General features: G+C 46.1%; 1 protein-coding gene across 1 annotated transcript in view; it reads left to right on the forward strand.

The window, feature by feature from the left end:
• LOC119397040 (activating signal cointegrator 1 complex subunit 3) overlaps positions 1–23,676 on the forward strand; it is a 623,467-nt gene that overhangs the window by 59,272 nt on the left and 540,519 nt on the right. The window contains exons 7-9 of the mRNA XM_037664465.2: positions 2,409–2,556; positions 4,147–4,272; positions 7,983–8,180. Of these exons, the coding sequence (XP_037520393.1) occupies positions 2,409–2,556; positions 4,147–4,272; positions 7,983–8,180 (472 nt within the window). The remainder of the gene's footprint in view (positions 1–2,408; positions 2,557–4,146; positions 4,273–7,982; positions 8,181–23,676) is intronic.

A 23,676-nucleotide genomic window follows, 5' to 3' on the forward strand; every position in this document is an offset into this window, starting at 1 on the left:
ACCCAGTCACACTCCACAAAACCTGAATAATTTATTGCATGCGCCAGACATTTCGTGTTCGATTAGCTTTCCGTCCAAAGGGAATTGTGCCATACATACTATCTGGCATGCCATCAGTTCTCCTGCTGAGCAGCTGCGGCAAGTATCGCTACATTGCCAGAGCAAGGGTCGACAGCAACTGACCCAGTCACACTCCACAAAACCTGAAGAATTTATTGCATGCGCCAGACATTTCGTGTTCGATTAGCTTTCCGTCCAAAGGGAATTGTACCATACATACTATCTGGCATGCCATCAGTTCTCCTGCTGAGCAGTTGCAACAAGTATCGCTACATTGCCAGAGGAAGGGGCGATAGCAACTGACCCAGTCACACTCCACAAAACCTGAAGAATTTATTGCATGCACCAGACATTTCGTGTTTGATTCCATCTGAATGGAGCATGAATTACGTGTACCTTCTGAACTGTGGCCATTTCTTTGGTGTCTTAAAGAAGTGGGTGTAATGCGTGGGTTTGAGGCTGCTGAGAGGTCTGAGTTGGTTCCTTCTTGACTGAAATATGTGGGTCAGGTACCTTCATCCAGGCACGACCATGTTCTAGCCTATGGCACTGGACGAAATGCTTAGACATTTATTCTGTTTGGACAGAAGTCTAGCGCTCCTTATCGATTCGGAACACTAGACACTTCCTGATTTTAAAGCTGTGAAAACTGGATCACCGAAGAAAATGAACTGCCAGGAGAATTATTGTCCCATTCTGTAGAGGCAAATTGTGCTTGTCTCTCTTTTTTTCTAATCATCAGTCTGGGAGCACGTCAGTTAGTTTCAATTAGCCGGTATCATCACACTCGGGTGAATTTTTGTTTTGAATCCATGAAAACTGTGTGTGTGCTAGAGTTGGGTAAATACCTTCTTTTTTCTTGGACCGGACCAGAGAGGCGTCGTACAAAGCATGGTCAGCGTAAAATTGTGCAGTATAGTCGAGGTTTTTAGTATGTTATATATCTCTGGGAGCTTTTCTGGGGCCAGACCAATTCATTGTAAAATGTGGGTTTTCGCATACCGTATAAACGCGTGTAAGAGCCGCACTTTTTTTTCAAGAAATAAGGGCCAATTTTCAGGGTGCGGCCCATACACGCGACATTTTTTTCTTTTAAGTAAAAACGCACCAGTTAGCGAACGAAGAGCGTTTATTGCAGTATACGACCTTTCTTGCGACATAACGTGCTCAATCGTCGTCACTCGGCGAGTCCTCAGACTTGGAGTCCGAGATGAGATGGTGTGCTGCGAAGCGCCGTCACTCCACAAGCAGTCATCTTCCGTGCCATCCAAGCTGTTAGATATCCCGGCGACTTTAAAACTTCGGGACACAATGTCCGTCGACACCGCGCTCCACGCAGATAGGATCCACCCAAGTACAGTCGCCAAGGCTAGTCCCTTCACACGCAGCATGTCCGTTGTGAGTGCAAGACCATCATTCCGCACTTCAGTCACATAGCGGAGCAAGTCTTCTTCCAAATCGGGAAACTTGCACTGCTCTCCTCGGAAAGCGCGCTTAGTGCTGTTGGTGTTTCGCAAGGCTTCTTTTTGAGCACACCAACGTCGAACACACTTCTCGTCAACGTCGAATTTTCTGCCGGCGGCACGTTTCCCATGCTCGAGAGCATACTCGATCACCTTCAACTTATAGCCAGCAGTGTAGCTATTCAGGTACTTGCCCATCTTGCCAAAACGTGAACGCCGTGTAGAAAACAAGCTAGCACGAAGGTCATCGAACAGTGCAGAAAACTACAGCAAATGGCTGGCTGAACTGGACAAACTACACAAACCGAACAACGCCGCGAACGCCATGCCAAAGTTGGTGATGCTAATGCCGATATGGATAGCGCCGATAGCGCGTTGGTATAGAGATGTGAGAAGCTAAAGATAAAATCCTGCTTTAACCTTTAGTTGACGAGTCTATGAATACTAATAAAAAATTAAAATTTTTAGCCCACTTCACGAACATCTTAACACGAAATAAAATCGAAAAAATATATATACATACTCTGGTGACGATGATGATGGTTGCGTTTCCTTACGCCATCTATCGATTACGCCTAGAAGCTTACGCGCGCGCGCATTTTGAATACGTATTGGTTGAGGAAAGTGTGGGTGCGGCCCTTACGCGGATTTTTTTTTTTTTAGAATATGCACTTCAAAAAAACGGGGTGCGGCCCTTACACGGGTGTGGCCCTTACACGCGTTTATACGGTAACTAGGGAATCGAGGTTCCAGTGTTCTGTTAGATTGCCGCTTGGCAAGCGTTACAGCAAACCCTGGCACTTTCTGAACGAATACAGAAGGTATAAAATTAGTTGTGAGATTGGTGCCTGGCTTGAGGTGTAAGCTCTTTCTCTCTCTTTTCAGACACGCTGAACTCAATGCTGAACTTATTACAGCCAAGGCTACACCTTTGCTGTCTAGAAGGCCACAAGCACGTGTGGAGAGGTATCCGAATGTTTACGACTCCTTTGCAGAGGCCAAAAAGTCAGCTGCCTTCATAGCGGGTGCAAAGGTTAGCTTTTCTTTTTACCTTGAAACTTTTTGAAGGCCTGAAACGATTGATTCTTTTTTACTGAATACAGTAAAAGCTCACCAATTCATATGCCTTGTGGGACGGGCAGAAAGTATACAGTCGTACCCGGGTATATCGAACTCGCCAAAAGACGTTTATTAGTTCGATATACGGCATAATTCGATATAGGCCCACTATAGGATTTTGACACAAAGGCACATAACAATAAGAAAAGTACTTTATTAATATGGTGGCTTACTTGCGTGCCCTACTTTGGAACAGAATAGTCCTGGATTTTCTTCTGTGTCAACGACTTCGCTGCCTGCGACAGCACACACGCCTCCACGTTGTCCAACGAGTCGGAGCAGCTGAGGCTGCAACCTTCCACATTCACGCAATAGCGCCGGACCAACGCAAGTGCACTAATCACTTCGGAGGATGTAGGCAATGGGCCATCGTCAATTTCCTTATTTGTTGTCGCTTTGGCTCGTGGTCGGCACGACGTCTGCAACGTAGTCCTCATCTTGTAGCTCACCCATGATGGCGACATCATCGTCCGCACTGACGAACTCGTCGAATGTCGATCCGTCGATAGCTCCCGGGAACTCTGCCAGCTCGCTCCAAACTTCGGCGGAAACACCTGCGGTGTTTTCAGTGCTGTCATCGGAATTTGGGGTGTCATCACCAGGCATGCGGAAGCCGGCACGCCTGAAGCAGTTCTGGATCGTCTCCTTCGTGACATCTGCCCACGATCTACTCAACATAGAAAGAGCTCCGAGCAAGTCGATCTTAAGCTCCCTGCCGACACGAAGGTTCACAGAGCACCAACAGGCAACACCACCAGCACGGACCACGCTGAATGAGGACTCGAGGAAAACAGGCAGCAGCAGGCACACAAGCATAAAGAAAGAAAAAATGGCGCTCACTTCTACCGCCTCTGTACCTCGGAGAAAGCACGATGGCCTCTGATTGGCTGTAAGCGCTGCGAGCGGGCCAGGATCATTTCTTGCAGGGGGGTGTTCGCCCGTGCACAACCGGGTCTAAACCACTTTTTCTAGGGTGGCGCCGGCAGTTTTCCTCGCCACCGCGAGGGAAAGCCAACTTGCTGGGGCACTTTTGAGGCACATGGAGTTTGATATATCGGTTGTCGTTGCTATTTTCGTTCGATGTAACAGTAACTTTTGCTATATATTCTCAATGTAAATTTACCGTGTTTAGAAATTGTTCGATATACGGGATAATTTGATATAAACGGGTTCGATATAGTCGGGCTCGACTGTACAATGTTTATTTGGTGAGACAGTGCGATAATAACATTTACACTGACGTGTGCCTTTGATTTGATTGCACCAGTGTTGGCAGTGTCACGGGTTCAATAAAATACTCTCCTGAATGAAGCATTGCACATGACGTGCACTCATGTTGAATGAAGTGACTTGTGCCTAGTTGTGGAGGAATTTTGGTGTTTCATTGATTTGTGCCAGATTAATGAGGCTAGCAGTTTCTACAGCACACGTTGCCTTGTGGGCTTTCTGACCCCTCAGAGGCATGGACATTACATAACGCGCAAAATTTTTTTCTCTATGACAGATGACACTCCCCATTGACTGTAAGATTGCGTCCACTGGAAAATATGAAGAGGTGTCCATACCACTGAGCAAGCCCCCGCCTCCCAATGTGGGCAACAGCCTTGTTGAAATAGCCAACCTGGATGAGGTATGCTTTACTTGGGAAGCCCTAACGTGAAGGTTTTACTGCAGCTCTAATGTGTTGAGCACAGTGGCATTTTATTCCACCTAACAGGATCCCCCGTTGCCTCTAATTATCTGAATGCATGATGTTCAAGATTTGCCGACGACGACTATACAGGTAGAACCCCGCCGATGCGTTCTTCACAACCCCACGAACAAAAAAATGCTAGTGTCAGGGAAACGAAGGATGTTTGGGAGTGAGAGTCATGCTGAAGTTTTATTTCAGTGCTGACAAAATCCCTACATCTTGTGCTGAAAATGCATCAGCCTTTCAGAGCCATAACTTTTTAGAAAACAGCTTGTCTCTACAAAGCGTTCCTTTTTTTCTTTTTTGCAAAATGCGCGCTCACCTTATAGGGAAGAATTGGCAGTACACAATATAATTTTTATCTAAAAACCCAGGGAATTCGAAGGCAATTGGTATTGACGCCTCTTTTATGTGCTTGAACAAGCCGAACTAGGTGCATTGTCAAAGAGGCAGTTGCTCAATGAGTCACACAAACAACACTGTGGGATGAAATTGGCAAATGATAACCAGTCTTCTCACCATCTTGCTCGTGATGATTTCTCTATGGTGAGCGAGACAAAGAGGCGCAGGTGATTATCATCCACCTGCTAAGCAAGGTTTCCTGCTTGGGCTTCAAGATCCATTTGTCATAAAAATCTGCACTCCATTGTTTGTCTTTCTAATGCATTATTTTGAGGCATGGGGGAATACTTGAACAAATATTACAATATTCGAATTCACTTTGACACGAATTTAAAATTTCAAAGTATTTGGAATGAATGAATCGATGCATCATTGATTGCACGATGCTCCCTGAAAAGGTGACACCACCTCTCCGGGGGAAATCCGCACTGCTGCAAGGCCACACTTTTTCAGCATGGTCAGAAAATGCTGCCCACTGAGTGCACACAAACATGCATGGTGATCTTCAAAAGGCTTTATTAGAGTTTCTAACGCAGTTTTTATTTTTATTTTGTCTTATGTAACAGTAGAATCTCGGTGTTAAGAATCCAGTCTGATACAAATTTGTATAATTCCCTGGCTGAATTTCATCGTGTCCAATGGGCTGAAATTCGAATGTTCCAAACACTTTTTCGTGTCTCAGTAAGTGATGCGAACTTTGGTACTGAAACTGCCAATCGATGGCCGAGAGCAGCTTGCTCTGGAAGCTTCGGAAGTATGCACGCGGCAAAACACACACAGAACTGTAGTTATCGTTTGCCACAACCGCTGTGGACGAAACAGCGGTCGCTGTCGACGTAATCGTGTATGGCGTCGGGGAAACTCGATAAATACATACATCCATTGCTCACCGAGTCAAAGCGACGCTGCTTGCCGCAACCGCTGCGGACAAAACCGTTGCAGATGCGATCATAGATAGCAACGACGTTATTTTGAAGGCATGTGCGTGGCCAGCACACATGAATTGAAAACTGAACTACCGTTCGCCGCAACAGCTGTGCACAAAACTGCAATCGCTATTGACACGGTCATTGATACGCAACTCCAAAGGTATGCGGCTAACACAGCGGTAGATTAAAGGCAATAATGTAGCAAAACAGCACAAAGTGTTTCGGCGTTCCCGTCCACTTATGAGGATGGTGATGCGGACTTAGTTTTCAGTGGGTGTCAGCGAAGCTTTGACCCGTGCGTTCGTGGCAGCCAGCTGCGCCGCCCCTTATTAGTCCATTCACACGTGTTCCAGTTCTTTTGACAGAAATACTTGTTTTGTGCTTATACAGTAGAACCCCGCTGATACGTTCTTGAAGGGACCGTAGGAAATAAACGTAAGAGACGGGAAACGTAAGAGCCGAAAAACAGGAAAAACGGCAAAATATTAGTGGTACAGAATTTTATTTCAATTCTTACGAGCAGCACGAAAATTGGCGCGCTCAGCCGCGATCTAGTCGATGGATAGAAACGCGGAGCTTAGGAGGGCCTCATCCACAGAAATGTAATCAACGCGTATGTGATTTTTTTAACACCAACAGCTGTAGGCATGAAAGAACTAAGCACACGCAATCACTACCGGCGCAGCGAGTCCGACCGCGAACCGCACGCACGACCATGCGAGCTCCAACCAGCTCGAACTCCTCCCGTTCTCCGACAAATAACGATGATGATGAGTCTACGCCAACGCGATGGCAGAAGTGAATGCCGATCTCGAAGGCCTTGCTTTCGCAAGCAATGACGTCATACACGCCATGTTTGTGCAATACAAATCTCAAAGGCTATGCTTTTGTCAATAGTAAATGCCAATCTCGAAGGCCTTGCTTTCGCGAGCAGTTACGTCATAGACGCCATCTTTGCAATTTGAATCTCGAAGGCCATGCTTTCGTTTGCATCAATTGAAAGATTCTGTTGCTTGCGCCTTTCATGCGGCTAATATTACGGTCAAACGAGGCCAAGCTGCGTGAAAATGCACCATGGCCGCTCTCTTTGGTAGTCACTCGGTCGGCTCCGAGCGCACTTCGCGACGTATCATACGGGAACGGTCCGACAGTTACGACGTAACAGCGGGGTTCCCAATACATTGTATCCTATGGGAGCTATGCCGGGACCGGCGGAAAACGACGTAACAGCCAGGAAAACGCAGCAGTGAGGAACGTAACAGCGGGGTTCTACTGTATCGTGGTTTGAAAACTGATCTAGCTGGTTTTCTGATGATTCGAAATTTCGAGTGATACAAATGTTTTTGCTCCCCCTTGAGATTCGTATCGGCGAAATGGCACTGTATTTACTGCAAATATAAATGTGTTGTGTTCAGTGTTGGAACTTACAAGCACGAGTTTGTGTTTAGATTCTCACACTTACACATCCACAAGTGACACGAACGTTACATTTGCATGTTATTTCTTACACTGTGTTTTTTGTGTACACGTAAAACAATCTCCCGTGTGCGCTCTTGCCGCGGTGGCCCATGCTCTGTGGCCGCTGCAGCTCGGCAGACGCCTAATGGACAGCACAGACGTCTCATCTCGCAGTCGTCCACCGCATGCTCTCTACAATCGAATGCACCAGTGTAGTTGGCGCTGCTCGAAGAACAGTGGGTGCAACAGTGTAACCCTATGAGCTCGGTACCTTTTCTAGGTTTGATCACAAATATGGGTAGAGTTCCGTTGATCACGAGTATAGGCCGATAGCCAGTTGTGGGTGACGTTTCCGAGAAGAAAAGGTCAACTTATACCTGAATAAATGCGATAAATGGGAGTGTTCATATTAGTACATAGTCCCTTTAGCACATTTTATCCCAAAGGCAAAAATCTTGTAGCACTAGCAAGGTGGCACCTCATGCTTGGGTATCTTTTTCTTGCAATAAAAATTGTCGTGGACAGATGATAAGGAACTCTCTTAATGTTTAGCATGTGTAAAATATTTTATATTTGCAATTCACGAGAAAGCTGGAGTAGGAAAAGTGCCTTGAGTGAGCCTGGCTTAGCAGCAGAATTTGGGTGAATAATCCCTACGTACTTACGTGCCCCCACAAGATGTTTCAGCAGTTGCAGGCATAACATTCTAGAGGCTATGAGAACTGGAATGAGGCCATGGAACTATGCTGCCAGGATGCACCGTAGATCTCTATTCTTGTGGCTCTTGAAAAATCTGTGTGCCAGGTGAAATGTGGAATGTAGCAACTGTGTGTGGGAAACAATGCTCTCTCTCTGCAGGTCTGCCAGGCAGGTTTCCGTGGTGTGAGGACATTGAACCGGATACAATCCATTGTGTTTGACACCGTCTACAACACCAATGAGAACCTGCTCATCTGTGCACCCACTGGTGCTGGCAAGACCAATGTGGCCATGCTGGCCATTCTCCATGAAGTGAAGCAGCACATCAGTGGCAGGACACTGAATGCAAACTTCAAGGTAGTGCAGTGAAAATGTTCGTTATTCTGAAAGGTCGTTATAGTGAAAGCCCAAAAATTTACCATAACAATAGAATTGCAGTAACGCCCTACCTTTGCAACGGTACCTCCTTGAACTCGTTTCTCGCAACAATGCACACGTGAACGTCAGACAAGGCACGTTTATTTGAAATAGTCCGTGCCGTGACCGTTTTTTGACGGCTGCAGCACAAACTCTGCGTCACGAACGGTTCTACACAGTCCGTTTCGGTCGCTGTTCCGCTTTTCTCTATGAATAAGCGGAGTTTCCTCAAGTAGTCCAACGCATCTGTGGCCGACACGGATTCGTCGCGATCTTCGGGTGCTACCGTGACATCGTCGTCCATGTCATCGCTGCAATCCTTGAAGGCCTAACTGCATGCACGCGAGTTTTGAGCGACGGCCGACAGGATTTGCTGTCGCGGAGGGCCATCCATCGCCGTCGCTTGTCACGTCGCATGTTTCTGGAAAGCCAGAAAACATCGCTTGTCGCCCGGAAGTGAGCATGACGATGTCGGCAAAATGGCGGCATCTCTGACCCTCGCTTCGGTTGCAATTTGCTCGTGATGCTTCCAATCAGCGTGTACTTCAAGGAATGCAAGTTATAGACTACCTTCTTTACAGCCCCATCTCACGCGGAGAGCGAGGCAGCGGCCGTATTTTGTCGTTAATATTGATCGATGGTTCGTTTTGATGTTTCGGTGGTAGCTTGCTGCAATGTCAACATCGTCGTCGTGTGAGGTAGCCCTTGTCCCTGCGAAGCAACGATGTGAGGCGCTGCGGCTTTTCTTAAACGTTCTATGACAGCAAGAGGAAACGTTGTCGAGATGCGCCTCGTGGACTAACCCCAACATAACGCAGTTTGCAAAGTGCGACGTAGCGTAGGCAGCGTACGCTTCCGGGCGCCCCATGGGATCACAGCAGATACTACTGCCGCGGTTAAACATAAGATTGCGAAAAAAGGAAGTCCCGAAACGCTTTTATGGCATCCTTATCTCAAAGAAGACAATAATAAATTTGGCATGTTGTCATTGACCTACTCTGTAATTCTTTTTCGTAATTTGCCTGCGCGCACGCAATAGTTTTCAATCGAGCAACCGTGACACTTCGTCGCGAACATGTGGGTGCTCCCGTCGCGACAGCGCGACGGAGCCCGTTTGTCGCAGCCGCCTTCACTCGAAAGTCACGTGCAATGCATGCGGTTGGGCTTTTACAAAACCTGATGCGTTGTCGCCTCCGCAACGGAGGGGAAAAAAAAGTTCTTCACCCGCGTCTTTCTCCTCCCGTGCCATCTCAGGTTTTTGCGGGAGGGCGTCCGCTCTTCGCGTTGCGTCGTCTGCTACCTTACAGCTCCGACTGCCATGACCGATACACTGAAATCTAAGAATCCTCGCATTTCGGGATATAAGTTCGTAGTACTGAGGTGTTGTTAAGATTACACGGGAATTAAATAATGATCGTTATTCTGAAATGTTCGTTATTCTGAAGTTCGTAGTAGTGAAATATTTTTACATTGAAACTATAAGCAGTCGGCACGGGATTTCTTAAAAGTTCGTTAATTTGAAATGTTCGTTAATGTGGTGTTCGTTGTAACGAGGTTTGACTGTACAGTAAAAGCTCGTTAATTCGACTCTCGTTAATTCGGAAAATCGGTTAATTGGGACACGTCATCTGGTCCCTGTAAATATACGCATGACCCTATGAGACTGGGCGCTCGTTATTTCGGGCAGATTTGACCGCAAATCGGATAATTCGGCGACTTTCGGGCCGCTGGCGAGGCTCGAAAATGAAAAAAGAACAATTCGGAACAAAAGTGAAGCTCAAACGCAGCATCGCCATGGACATCAATTATCGACTTGGCTTGGATTGAGACCAGGGGGAGGTTACTCCGTATACCTCCCATAGGATGCCTTAATTCATGACGTCAGCGCTGGCAGCGCCAAACGTCCCTTCAGTTAATATCCTGGCGGCTGGGATTCAGAGACTCGAACGGCAGAATGGCGGCGCACACGGTATGCGTCGTCATGGCAACACTAACACCAGCCGCGTCTCCTCTCCTAGCACCCTTGCGCGCGCCGTGTTTTTCTCTTTTTGTTTTGTTTGCGTGCGCGGGCTCCCTCTCCCTTTCTTTTATGACCCCCTCGCCCCTCCTCCGCGTGCTGCGCCGTGCAGCGCGCCGGGCGCATTTTTTTTTTTTGCATCCGCTGCGCGTGCTGCGCCGCGCGTTCGTTGCGCGTTTGAATGTGCGCAATTTGCAATCAGGCATTCTGCAAACACTGCAGTCGTGCAGCATGTGCCAGAACGCAAAAGAATGAATTGCACTCACAACACAAAATATCTTTGGTCTCTTTTTATTCTCCTCGTTTCCGAAAATCAACATTCTATCAAATGTGGTGCGATACAGGCTCAGGATATTAACATACACGTGTTCATGATAACTAAACAACACGAAAGTTCTCGGCAATGTTAAGAATTTAAAGAACAGTGAAAAAAAAACAGAACATAACACTAGGGCACATATTCAAAAACACAATATTTATACTGACTAAAGTGCAGAACAGCTTCGGATATATGCGCACGATATTGCACAAAATTATCATAACTAACAAAATTGAACATTCCTGAAATGCAAAAACAATGAAAGCAGTTGAAATACCTAAAAGTAGAATAATAATGTAACGACCATTTTAAAGATGTCAAAGTGAACTCCACATATAACACAACTAATATTGGCCGCACTTTATTGACTACATTTCCAAAAACGTTGATTTTCATATAACTAGTGATGATAAACGCGGAGAAAATGAACGGCTGATATCGGATGATTCATGGCATCTCTTCTTGAAGTGCGCCGATTCTGCAATTCTTCAGCTTTTCTCTGGGCGCACCGATCAGCTGTGTTGCGTTCCGAAATACGCCCTAAAGAAAAGGGCAAGTTTCAATCAGATAAAGAGCGCCGTCGATTCGTGCAAAAGTGAACTCGTTTGTTCGTCTCAGAGCAGAATAAGTTTTCATACATCTACCTAATGTCTCACAAACGTGGTTATAGGCGATGGGGAGTAATTAACCGAAGACAAATGCAAAGCACACACTCAAGCACGTGGTTCTGTGAGAGTTGTAAACCTGTAACTATGGTTACTTTGCATGGGCTTCATGTCCGCTGCTTGTTCGTATAACGATTTAAACGCAGCATCCTGCCCTTTTCAAATCAGTCATTTTTGAAAACAGTAACTGTAGCCCCACTGCAGAGAACAGCTACTCGGTATGGACGTGAATTCAAATTGACACAATGAAAACCGCGACTCGAAGTTCGTTGTCTGTCTCTCAAAGGGCACGCTCACCTGTCGTTCTTTTGGGGGCCGGCACATATATTCCGGGACTTGTTCTGGAAGTATTCAAGCAACAAAGCACTATGCACGAACAGCGCGAGTCGTAAAACATCGCGTCGCACAAGCACACAGCGAGCGTGCACTGCGTGCACCATGAAACGGACGAGCGACGGCGGCTACCGCACGCCTTACCAACGCCAGACACGAAACTTTCTAACGGATTTCAAAGTCGGCGGCGCCAGCAAGGCGGCGGAAAGCGCGCCTCCCGCAGGAAAGGGAGTTGATCCCGCCAGAGAGGGGGTTGAAGAAAGTTAGGAGGAAAGAGACAGAACGCAGATTTTAACTCTGATCCCAGTCAACAGATGGCGCCTCAATTTGCCATACCGGTCACGTGGGTTTCTTTCACTAGCCTGTTGAGACTGCTTGAACGCCTTTTTTTCGCGTGTGGGTTTTGTTGCTTTGTTCCCGTTGGTGTGCTGCATCGTTGATCGCCGATTTATCGAGGAACGTTTCACTACGGCTCCTTTAGCTTGATCGTTGCTGGTGCTTTTGTGTTGACTGCTCGTGTAAGCGCACTCCACGCCGATGGCAAAGCCGGCGAAGCAGCCCAAGTACGAGGCCAAGGACTTCACCACCAAAGTAGAAATTTTGTGTGCTCTGAATAATGGGCTCTCCCGACAAGAAGTGATGAAGAGTGATGAAAGGGGATCCTTGTATTGGCGGCAAAAGAAGCAAGGAACGAGTAACCGTACTTTTAGCCACCAACGTGACGGGAACAGAGCGCTTGCTGCTTCTCGTTATCGGAAAGGTTCAAAAGCCACGCTGCTTTAAGAACATCAACAATCTTCCTGTGGATTACCGTGCCAACCGAAAAGCGTGGATGACGGGTGAAACTTGCGGACACTGCAGACATCATGCGAGCTGCTGAGCACCTTGAAGGGCTCAGAAAAATTGTGTCCGCGCGAATATCTGCTCGAAAACAGACAAGCATCCGCGATTACTTTGTTAAGTAAAGGTATGTTGAAAAAACTAGTGCATTTATTGTGTTTATTTCGACCATTCGATAATTCGGACATTCGGTTAATTCGGACATTTTTTCCGGTCCCTAGAAATCCGAATTAACGAGCTTTTACTGTACTGCCTAAAATGCAGCGGGTGTTTTTTGTGTCCACTTGTAGGTATTCCTCTCGCGCATCAGCTAACTCGAGTTGCAGCTTTGAAGAAGACAAGTCTGCTTGTCGAAACGCACTGTGTTTTTCATATCTTCCAGCTTCCCCTGAACTTCTTCCTAGCTCACCAACACATTTAATATGCATCATAACAACTTGCTGATGTAATGGCACAGGAAAGCTGGGCAGGGTGCTGTTCCTCGCTGTGTTGCTTGATTGTGTTCTGAATAGAGCTGTGCATATAGCAAAATTTTGCCTGTGAAGTGAATTCAAATATTAAAATTTGAGTGCGAATCGAAACAAATATTTTTTTTTATACTTCCGAGCGAAGTAGGGGAAAAAAATGTTGCAGAGTTATGAGACGGGAACATGAAAGCGTTTCTTTTGGCCAGGTTGATGTTGAAGAGGACTGCTGCCCAGTGATGTGCCCGAGTTGTGTTTTAAAGAACGAGAAAATGAGGAGGCCGAATAGTGTTTGTTTACATGATTTGGTTCAACTGTAGAGGTGTTGACAACTTTTTACTAGAGCTGTGCGAATAGCGAAATTCTGGGTGCGAAGCGAATTCGACTATTGAAGTGTGAGTGCGAATCGAATCGAATATTTTTCGAATATTCCTCAAATACCTATTTCTAGAATATTTTTCGTATACTTCGAAGTGCAATTGCAGAAAAAAAAGGTTAGAGAGGATTCCTAAGCATATTCTTATGAGATAGCAACGTGAAAGTGTTTCTTTTCGCTAGGTTGATGAAGCACTGGAGAGGTGGTGTTTCATAGTTGTCTTATCAAGAATGAGGCAATGTAGAGGCCGAATTCTATTTATGTACATGATTTGGTGCAACCAAAGTGTTGCCAACAACACTTTACACGTGATAGGCAAAGATGCCATTTCCTCAGCCTCTCCTCCTCTTTCAACTTCTGTGGAAGCCCAACTGATGTGGCGGACAAGGATGTGCTCCCTTCAAGTCCGGAGTTCCAAATCTGCCTCGTAGACGTCGATAGATAAGAACATCCGAAATTTTGGATGCTAAAAAGCTTCGGCTTCTGATTTTTCGTACTTCCTGCCCAAATTTCAGGTCCAAAACAGCATTAATTGAGCCCCCACCTTTGCCACCTCTTTCATCTCCATCTCGGAACCAGCGCTTTCTTGAGTTAATACATTTGTGACCGTAGCAGAGCTTGAAAGGCAGCTTTGCCGCAGTACCGGGGTGTGATGAGGTGAAGCATATTGAAAAATCTAGGGATCACTTTCAGTCGGATGTTGACTGTGGGCAAAGTTCGACCGTAACGGAGCTTGAAAGGCAGCTTTGCTGCAATACGAGAGTGTAATGAGGTGAAGCATGTTGAAAATCTGAAGGGGTCACTTTCAATTGGACGTTCACTCTGTTTGTTTTGGGGAAGTTCGAATAGTAAAATTGCAGTGGCAATCGAATCGAATAGCAAACACTATTAGAAAAATATTCGAAATTTCGAATATTCGCACACCCCTAGTTTCTAGCTATGTTTGCTCTTTAAACGTGCAAGCCTGGAAAAAGTATGCTCGTGTGTATACAGGCTATGTCCGAAAAGTCATGTCATTGAGTCGATTTAGAAAGATATATTGGTCACATCGGATACAACACAAATAAAGGTTGCAAAATAGGCTCCTCCTGCGGGGACTTATCGGCTCCAGTGAGATTTTCAGGCATCGAAGGAGTCACAGTAGGTCTGCTCCGGAATGTCCTTTCAAGCCTTGGTGCAAGCCTCTTTGACTTTGTCAACTGTCCAGAAAGGATGTCCTTTCATACTAGTTATCAAGCGTGGGAACAAAAGGAAGTCTGGTGGAGCCACGTCAGGACTGTGGGGCAGCCAGTGAACCCTTGTGGTACCTTCGAAATGACAAGGACGAAGGCGGTGATGGTCGTAAACGGCCGTCCAGCGCGGGCTTCATTCCTGACCTCTTTACGATCTGCTAAAAGGCCTTGTGCTGCTGATACACTGGATATTATGAATAACAATTGTCGCCAAAAGTCTTTATCATAGGATAAGTTTCCACTTCGAACTTGTCGTGTTTCACACAAAACTTGATGGCAATCCTTTGTTCCAATGAGCGCTGCATTGTGGCTTGCATGGGGTATGAAAACGAGTTTCACGGAAAAGCCTATCCTTACTCGCCAGATGGTAACGTACGACAATGCGACCGCGTAAGCTAACTTCCCCCTCCACTAATATCAAGTGGTCCTAGCCTGTTCTGAGGCATAGACACTTTACAATTTAATCATTGTCATTACTTTTCGGACAAACCCTGTATGTCGTAGGAAAATGCAACAGAAGCTTTACAGCCATCTCATGGAGAAGGGGAAACATATGTCAGCTCGGCCTCATTGCAAAGGTGTTATGCGGTGAAGCATACAAAAAAAAAAATAGGAAGGGGCTGCTGTCACGGAACATAGTATGCCTCCAAAAAGGGTGTTTTTTTTTCCGGGGATGGGTTTTGCGGACCTCGAAAAATGACTTCGCGACCCCCATTTCAGTACTGCCGTACAGAGTGCACGTTGGTTGTACTGAAAGCACAAACGAGAGCGCTGCACCGGCCGTGACTCTTGGCCCGGGCCCGGTGACTCAGAGCAAGACCCAGGCCCGGCCCGGCCCGAACCCGAGAAAAAGTTTCGCCTACTCGGCCCGGCGCGACGCATGCTTGGGCACATGCTTCGCTAGCAAGTATACTTTAACCTGTGGTACTTTCTTGTAAAAGGGGATGGCTCAACGTGGAAACAGTTGAGCGGACATATTGGGCACGATGAAGGTTTGTTCGGCAGTGGCATACTGTACTTGATTTTCTGCGAATACAGTCGGGATCATCAAGAGCATTTTGTAGGAGATATTATAGGAAAAAAAGTGATTTGCAGCATGAGTCTGGTTTCGATAAGGAGCGCAATAAAAACAGAGGGGACAGAGAACAGAACGCTGTCTTCCCTTTGTTGTTATTGCGCTCTCTATTGAAATTTAAATGCACACGAAAGTGAAACGGTGAATCAGCTTAGATTGATAAATTGTACACTGAGAAATCTAATGTTAGTTTAACCTATACAGATGCATTAATAAAGGAGAAAATGAAGGTCAAGGTTTCATTTTTAATTTTCGCGCCAAAATCTCCACGCATGAGAACATGGATTCCAAAGCGTGTTTATTGTAGTTTGGCGACTTTGGCTTGTCAAAATTTCCTGAAGATTCGTATGTTAAGTCTATGGCCCCCTCGGAAGACAACGCACCTCATTTTTACCGACTAGCAAATGTGTAGGACCTAGCGGATGCCGTCAAAATCTGTGACGCATTTGATGCGGGAATTTCTCTTTGCGCGTTTTCTTGGTTCCCATGTGTCTTCTCGTGGCAGGTGTGGTGATCTTGTAATTGTGAAAGAGTAATTTACTAATACGACAAGAATCGTTTTTCCCTTTAGTGTCTGAAGCGTGCTGTAATGACAAAGCCAACCGTGCACCCCTCTGCGTATGTAGCACCTGTTTTCATCGTAGTAGCACCTTGCCACATCAAGACAAATAGAGGAATAAAGGCAAATTTATTACATTTGTTGTCAATACACTAACCTAGATAAAAATTATAACGAACCACGCGCACCACGTGCACTTTGGAAATACGTATAAGAAGCCGAATGGAAATGTCCGAATGGCAAATAATAATGTCTCTGATAATGCCACTGGTCAGCATTTATTCGAATCGGCACATTTGGGCAACAAAGCAATCAACACTTCTGGTCATTATGGGGATAAATCCGCACATGTGGGCAACATCACGATCAACACATAAGAGACCTCAGCGCACATATATAATATATATCATGTAATGATACTTATAATAAGTAGGACATACATATAATAAGTGACTTAATGTAATATGAACACAAATTTCTTAAGTGCCAGCAATCTTGCTGTCTTCGTTTTAAAGCGTACATCTCTAAAGCTCTGGGCCCAGAAGCTTTCTCATACTGAGTGGTCTGCAGTCTAATGCCATTAGTTCCTTTAACGTTGCGATGGTGTTGTTTGATATGTGTGTGTGAGTGTGTTTTTTCATGTGTGTGCTCGTGTGGTTACTTTACATGTACTGCTGTTTGTACGCTATTTCTATGTTGTATGCTCGATCTACACTCAAGGGCTAAGGAGTAGGCGGTGCTTTATTTCTGCGCCAACATCTCCTTTTACATTATGTCAATAGAAAAAAATCCGAATGGAAAAAAAGAAACTACTTCTAATAGCATTCTTTGCATATATCACACCACTGCTATTATATACAGTCTGTAAGTTTCTGTGGCATAGTCTATAGTTTATTTGCTTGCATGTTATTGTACAAAAAGTCAAATAAGAAAGAAATTCCGCTATTATAAGCACACCATGCGCCGTTGCATCACATGTCCTGCCGCGCCAAAGTTTCTTGCACTGCTTGTGCTAGCCGCATCTGCCTTGCGAAATGTGAAGGCGTCGGCAGTCGTAGTTCTTAAACTTAGGATGTCTTTTTGGACCTCTGCAGAATGAAACTAGCTGTCCATCTGATCCCTTCACTTGTCTCGTTCCCGAACGTTGTGCCACGGTTTAGTATAATCTACAAATGCCTCTGAGGGCTTCTTCTTGCAGTTTTCAGCAGTGTTGGTTATGCACGGCTTGCACAGGGCTGGTTTTTTTTTCGTATTGTAATGCCTTCCTAACGATGTTGTATACCGGTAGAAGGTGGCCTACGCTGGTAAGACTACACTGGTAGGACTGGCAATAGGTGGACAAAGTGATAGCGATCTATTTTCGGGGTTCATTCCAGTTTGGTAATAAAGGTGCGAATAAGCTCCTAGACGCTTACTCATTGGATGCATATGATTTGAGGTAAGGGGACATCACCCGGCACGGAATTAGTGATTCTTATTTCAAGCCAGATATTTCGTGAAGCTAATATACATTGCCTTTAAACATGAATAAACATGTTTAATGGATTTATGCTATTCCTGCACATTCCAACGCTGTTGTGGCAGTGTCATGTAGCTCTCGCACTACATAGTGTAGGAGTCTCAAACACGCGGCCCGCGCATGGCTGTATTCGTCCCTTTTTTTTAAATTTTCTTTATAAGTACGTTCTTGAGCTACACAGGCATGACAGGTCTAAAGCATTTTTTTCGTGAGGCATCGCCTGCAGCCACCATGTGTCGATACATATCCGTGAAACAAAACTCTATATTGCAGAACTGGCGTCCAGATTTTAGTCATTTTGGAGATATATGTTGGTGGAAACTTGCCGCCAAATACCCTTCAGAAATGACCCATATATAAAATATTAAAAAGGTCTTTAAAATGGCAATGTTTGCTGACATCTGGTACAACCTATTCTTAGTTACCGTATGGAAGCTTGCGCTTCAATACAGTAACTAAGGCATTGGAGCTCATTTAATTACAAACATGAGTTGTGTTGGGGAAAATGTGAGATTATGGACGGTCACTGGACCGAGGGTTAGGCGCAAGAAAACAACGAGACCATTAAGTTAGTTTCATCTTCTGTAAATGAACGTACACATTCATTTCGTTGAACATGGTACAACTGCTTCATACTACTATATTCGTAAATATTTGCGTTTAAAAATGTGGGACTGGTAACTGCTCCACAGGGCTCCAGGAGTTGCGCCAAAGTGGCTTCATTGAATCACATTGCTGCTTTTGTGTATATTTTATTTTTTCAGCATACCAAAAAATGAAAGGATTGGTGGCAACTGTAGTTTGAGCTCTTGAAATGCTTGGATCTGCATTGTTTCCCTCATGAAGCTGATGTGCGAAAGACGTGCATGCAGTAGGCACACATCCAAAGAGATCTTGTCAACGGTTGAGGGTGTCTGGAGCTCTTCATATGGGAAATGGCACATCTCCCGCTTCATAATGAGTCCAGATGAGTAGCTGAGCCACATGAGGTGATTTTTTAAATGTGCGGCAATGACAGTGTCCTCCAAGTTGACAAGACAGGTCTGCTACATTCAGGCCCGTATTCACAAACCGACCTTATTGTTATCTTTTGCCCTCCTTTTCGGCACCTTAACGCAGTTCATGAACAAACCTTATGCCGCAATCCAACCTTTCCCTAACCTTATCGCCGTGATAAGGTGGCGTTGGATAAGGTAGCCCGGCAGGTACCTTAAGGCGCCACTTATGCGGCGCGCTATGGCTGAGTACTCAAGAAGCTTTACAAAATCATTAAAGAAAAGGTGACGTACGCTACCGGGATCCACATGTGCAATTTACACTGCGAGTGCTCGGGAACCGTCAAAATTCCATCGAAGAGTTCAGTGACGATGTGTTGCTGAACAGATTCCGCTTAACGAAGCGAGCACTTGATGTCCCCGAGCTTGCCGCATGAAACGGCCCCCAATACGTGCCACCGCTCCTTCCTTCAGCTGCTGGTGGCACTCTGTACGGCGCAGGTACTTTTCAAATGGTGACTTCCACACTGCCCCGCATTATTATCAGGGTGCGGTGCAGAAACCGACGTGTTTCACTGCAGGATGGGATATTTTTTTACCCATTTTTGCACTCACGTAGCCGCTGCTCGGTCCGCAGCCGCATGTCACTCTTGCTGTTTTGAGCTGCTCCCACTTTCTCGTGTTGTCTTTCACACTGCGTGCTATCACAATTTTTCGCTATCACAATGCGAAGCTGTCAAGTCGATGAGTAGCGCTGGATCTTCAGTGAAATTCAATTTTTGTCTTTCTGTCGCACTCAATAACAAACCTATGAATGATCCACGCAAACAGCCACACACGCAGGCAGACGGACAAAAAGCGCTCGCAACTCCACGTGCCTGTCGGCGACCTCGTAGAAACTAGCGCTTCGTGGACCGGCGCGTCTATCTCCGCATGTGCCGGCGGGTCTATGTGAGTCGCTGGTTGCTATGACAACGGTAAAACGTTAACAAAAAAAAAAGAGCAAACGGCGCTGCCAGACGAGGTGCGTTCTTACCGAAACTTGCACGGGTATGCGTTCCTGCATTTTTCTTATAGTTTTTAGGAGAATTTTTTTTCTTGCTAATAAACCAACAATGAGCCCGTAAAAGTTCATAGCCTCGCTCCGATGCTCAATCCTTATGACGACAAGGCTGCCTTCCGTATGGCTGCCTTAAAACCGAATAAGGCGAGTTTATGAAACGCACTGCGACCTTTTCTTATCCTTACACTTTTCCCTTCCTTACGAAAGGCCGCCTTATAGCGTTAAGATAAGGTTGGTTTGTGAATGCGGGCCTCAGCCTGTCAATGCTGGGTCCCTCATGTGCTGGAATGTTCCGAGCAAAGCCTTCATCTCAAACAGGTCTGATAAAGTGCTTTCTCTGGGTGGTTGTGGTATGTAATGGCTGAAGGTGCAGCTGCAGCTGTCATTGTGGCTGGTGGGGTGGTAGTAATGTTTGTGTATTTCGGGCTGTTGCAATTCAACTTGATTCATTGCTGCAACCAAAATGCTGAAGAGGGCAACTGCTAGAGACCAGATTTTTCTTAGCCTCGTATCGCGAGTGTCAGCCGCGCCGCTACTCTAGACACCAGGCGCCGCCTGGTGGTGCAGACGACGGCAGGAGGTGACTGCCGTGCTTGCGTCGTGTGTTCGCTTGTGTCAGTGCTTTCAGAGCTGTTAGAAAGTTGCGGTCTCAGCTGCTTGCTTGCCACATACACGGAACGGCAGTGCAATGAACAAAAATTCGTCCGGCTGGCACTGCGCTGTCGTCGGGTGCCCGAACAACGAGTGAAAAAGGAAGCGGCTGATGCAACAGACCTGCGACTTTCACGGGAACACGAGCGGCTTGTGTTTGTGCAGCGTGTATAGGGGAGACCCATGCCGTGGGAGGCGCTGCGGTGCCTGGCGCTGTCAGTCAATGTGGGGAGAAAACTGGTTACTCGAGTGTTGACCCCTGCGCTGTCCCCTTCAAGCTGCCTTGAAAACGTGTTGCTTTGCTCGCACGCTGCACGCGTTCTGCACGTGTTTTTGAGAATTTCGCATCGCGCGCGGTTAGGATGTACACGCTTCTGTTCGCGTGGCAGCAATTTGGTGAAAGGTCAGCGTCTGCTCAGCCGTGTAGCAGATGCGGAGCAAGTGATAGCAGACGACACCGTCCTCGTCAGAGCGAAGTGCATTTCGCAAGTGAAGGACGACGCTGTTTACGACGTGCAGTTAGCACAGTGTTCTGTACGTTCATAATTATATACCTGTTTTATTTGGTTTGCTGTGTGTACTACGCACTATGTTTGTTACTGGATGCATGGGTAAGGCCGCTTCTCGTGCTTTAGGTTAAGCGGCCCTGGCGCTGTGACTGCTATTAGTTGGGATACCTTAATTTACCAGCAACCATTCGAGTTATCGTGCGGTACGCAACATTCCAAAAATAAATGGTCTATTTCGGGCTTCTTTCTTTCCCACAACAAAAATTGACATCTATCTCGTGTGTCCTTCCTTGCATTATCGCCGTTCTCATAGCCGGTACTCCGAGTTCGCAAACAGCATGCGTACTATCAACGTGACATAGCATTATTAATAGGGAAATGATGAGCGCCCAGCTTTCAGAAAAACTTTTTTGTGTGCAATCTGCGGGGGAAGAGCCAATTAGTGTCATGGCATTTTATAATAACAGAGAGCTGAGCTAGTTGGTAAGTATTCATTCTAAGGAGACAGGGCGTGCAAACACGGACACAAGAAAGAAGTCAGCACACCACAAACGGCGTTTGTGGTGTCCTGACTTCTTTCTTGTGTCCGTGTTTGCACGCCCTGTCTTTCTAGAAGGAATTTTATATTGCTCACTATCGAAAGTGCACCGTGTTGTACGGGCTGTACCTGCACACTCAGTAACAACTATTCACTGTAACTGCCGAAAAAAAAAAAACAATGGACATGCAACAACGGCTAATGCTTTTTTTTTTCTTTTTTCGTAGTTGTTGTGGTCGTGCCCACTCAAGCGTGAGCTTTGCATCCATGCCTGTCGTCTGCTTTTTTCGTGCCATCTGTTTGGGAATCGATAGAATTCCACTGCTGGAGCCGACCCCTTCTTGTTTGCATGGCCATTGTGACAATTGACGACGCAGCAGTAGTTCCCCCCTTTCTACCGGGGTGACATCGCGGAACGAGGGGCGTTTCACGTGCAGTGCGCGCTTCGCAAATGCGTGGGAGCCAAAGGGAGCGGAAGGGTCGTAGCACGCTACTAGTGTACGCTTTTTCCGGCAGGGGAATGGCAAGCGCTGGCGTCGGCGAGCAAACTTGAGTGGTTCTTCCCTATTCTAGACGTTTTCAAGCACTTTTATTTCGATAGTAATAAGTGAGCTGGTGCTTTTGCTCAGGAGGCCACATTTTCTACCTATTCAAATGGCTGCACTGCAAGCGCATCAGTTAAGACAGGACCATCTGCTGGATGAAAAAAAAATAAACAATTACTAGAATGACAGTGACGAATCTTGAAATGAGAAAGACAGTATCCATGCACCTCAGCAGATATTTTCTCAAACTGCGAAGCCAATTAACAAATGTTTCTGAATTTCACCTGAAGACTTACGAGCACCACCGCAGCTGCTGAGTGGAAACAAGCATCAGTTATTAACATGCACAGAAATTTCAACACGCGGGTGTTTAAGCTTGCTTCCGAAATCCAAAATGCAGCCACCTTGGCTATAAGTTTGTTCAAAAGGGCACAGGTAAACCTCGATGCAACAAACTGTTTCACTTTTTACAACTTCATGTCCATAGAACATACGTATTTTGAACCTCACAGCCGCGACGCATGTCGACCTGTGGTTTCATAACAACGAAGTTATACTGTGACAGCAAAGGAAGGCCGAGGCGATAAATCCTGATCCGGCTCAATCGTGATTGAAAGTGCCCATGTGACAGGGATCTTGTCATTGCAGACCGAGGCATGTCGCGATAGGAAGTGCACGCGTGTGCGCCGCTCGGTCAGGAGCGAACTTAATCAGTATCGGACTCAAACGTAATCTTAGTCAGTTTTGATCGTGATTCAAAGCAGCTGTGCGACGGGATGTTTTTGCAGACTCGGTTCTTTAAGATCACAGAGGTTGAGGGCCAGCATGCGCGCTGCGTCTACCTTTGCTACAAGAGGCTTCGGACACTACGCTAGGCCATGCTTTCGCAGTAATTTCGCTTTGAAACCGCGCGCAATCTCAGCTACAGCGTTCTGCGTTAAAAACTGGCATACTGCGTTAAAAACTGGCATAATCACCTAATTAAATTCATCCCGTTGCATTTTGCGAGAGAGCACAAAACAGCCGTCGTGCAGCACAGAGTCAGACATTACCGCAGCACGAAAATATCTGTTGTTGCTTCCTTTCAGAAAAAAAAAAGTAGATACAGCTTACTAGGCTTCATCTGGCCGATAGCATACGCAAATGCGTAAGTTTAAAACGTTTCTTGATATGATACAGTTTTAAAAAAAAAGAATGGACAACTGCACGGTGTTGCAACTATTCAAACCTTCGTGACGATGTTGCTGAACATTCTCGCAATGTTTGGTAAGCTCCCCGGCACAATTCCACTGTTCGAAAATGTAGTCGCATGAAAGAAGATGCACGTTCTGACATTCCGAGAAGACTGAGCGGCTGCAGCGCTTGCGAATCTGTCATCGCCCGCTACTGAGAGCCACAAACGTGGTGCATCGTGCTGTACGCAAGTGCGTTTCAGCGGCCCCCAAGCAAATGCTCCCACCGTGGCGCCTCGGTTGGCCAAACATGGCGGCCCCCTACGAGCGCTGGAAATTCTGGCCTATACCCCAGCAGATGCCCAGAATGGCAATACTCTTTCCAACAATGATTGCACTGGTGTTGGTTCTTGTGCATTTGTTGAAGGGGCCCTCCAACACTATTTAACCCCCGATTTTTTACTTGTGGGTTGTGTAGACTGATGGCTGGGGATAATTTTAGCATAGGTCTAAGCGCCAATATCAAATGATTTAGTATTCTAATCACGCAATAAAGTCACTACA

The sequence above is a fragment of the Rhipicephalus sanguineus genome, chromosome 6, assembly GCF_013339695.2.
Source record: "Rhipicephalus sanguineus isolate Rsan-2018 chromosome 6, BIME_Rsan_1.4, whole genome shotgun sequence".
In the NCBI taxonomy this organism is placed as follows: domain Eukaryota; kingdom Metazoa; phylum Arthropoda; class Arachnida; order Ixodida; family Ixodidae; genus Rhipicephalus; species Rhipicephalus sanguineus.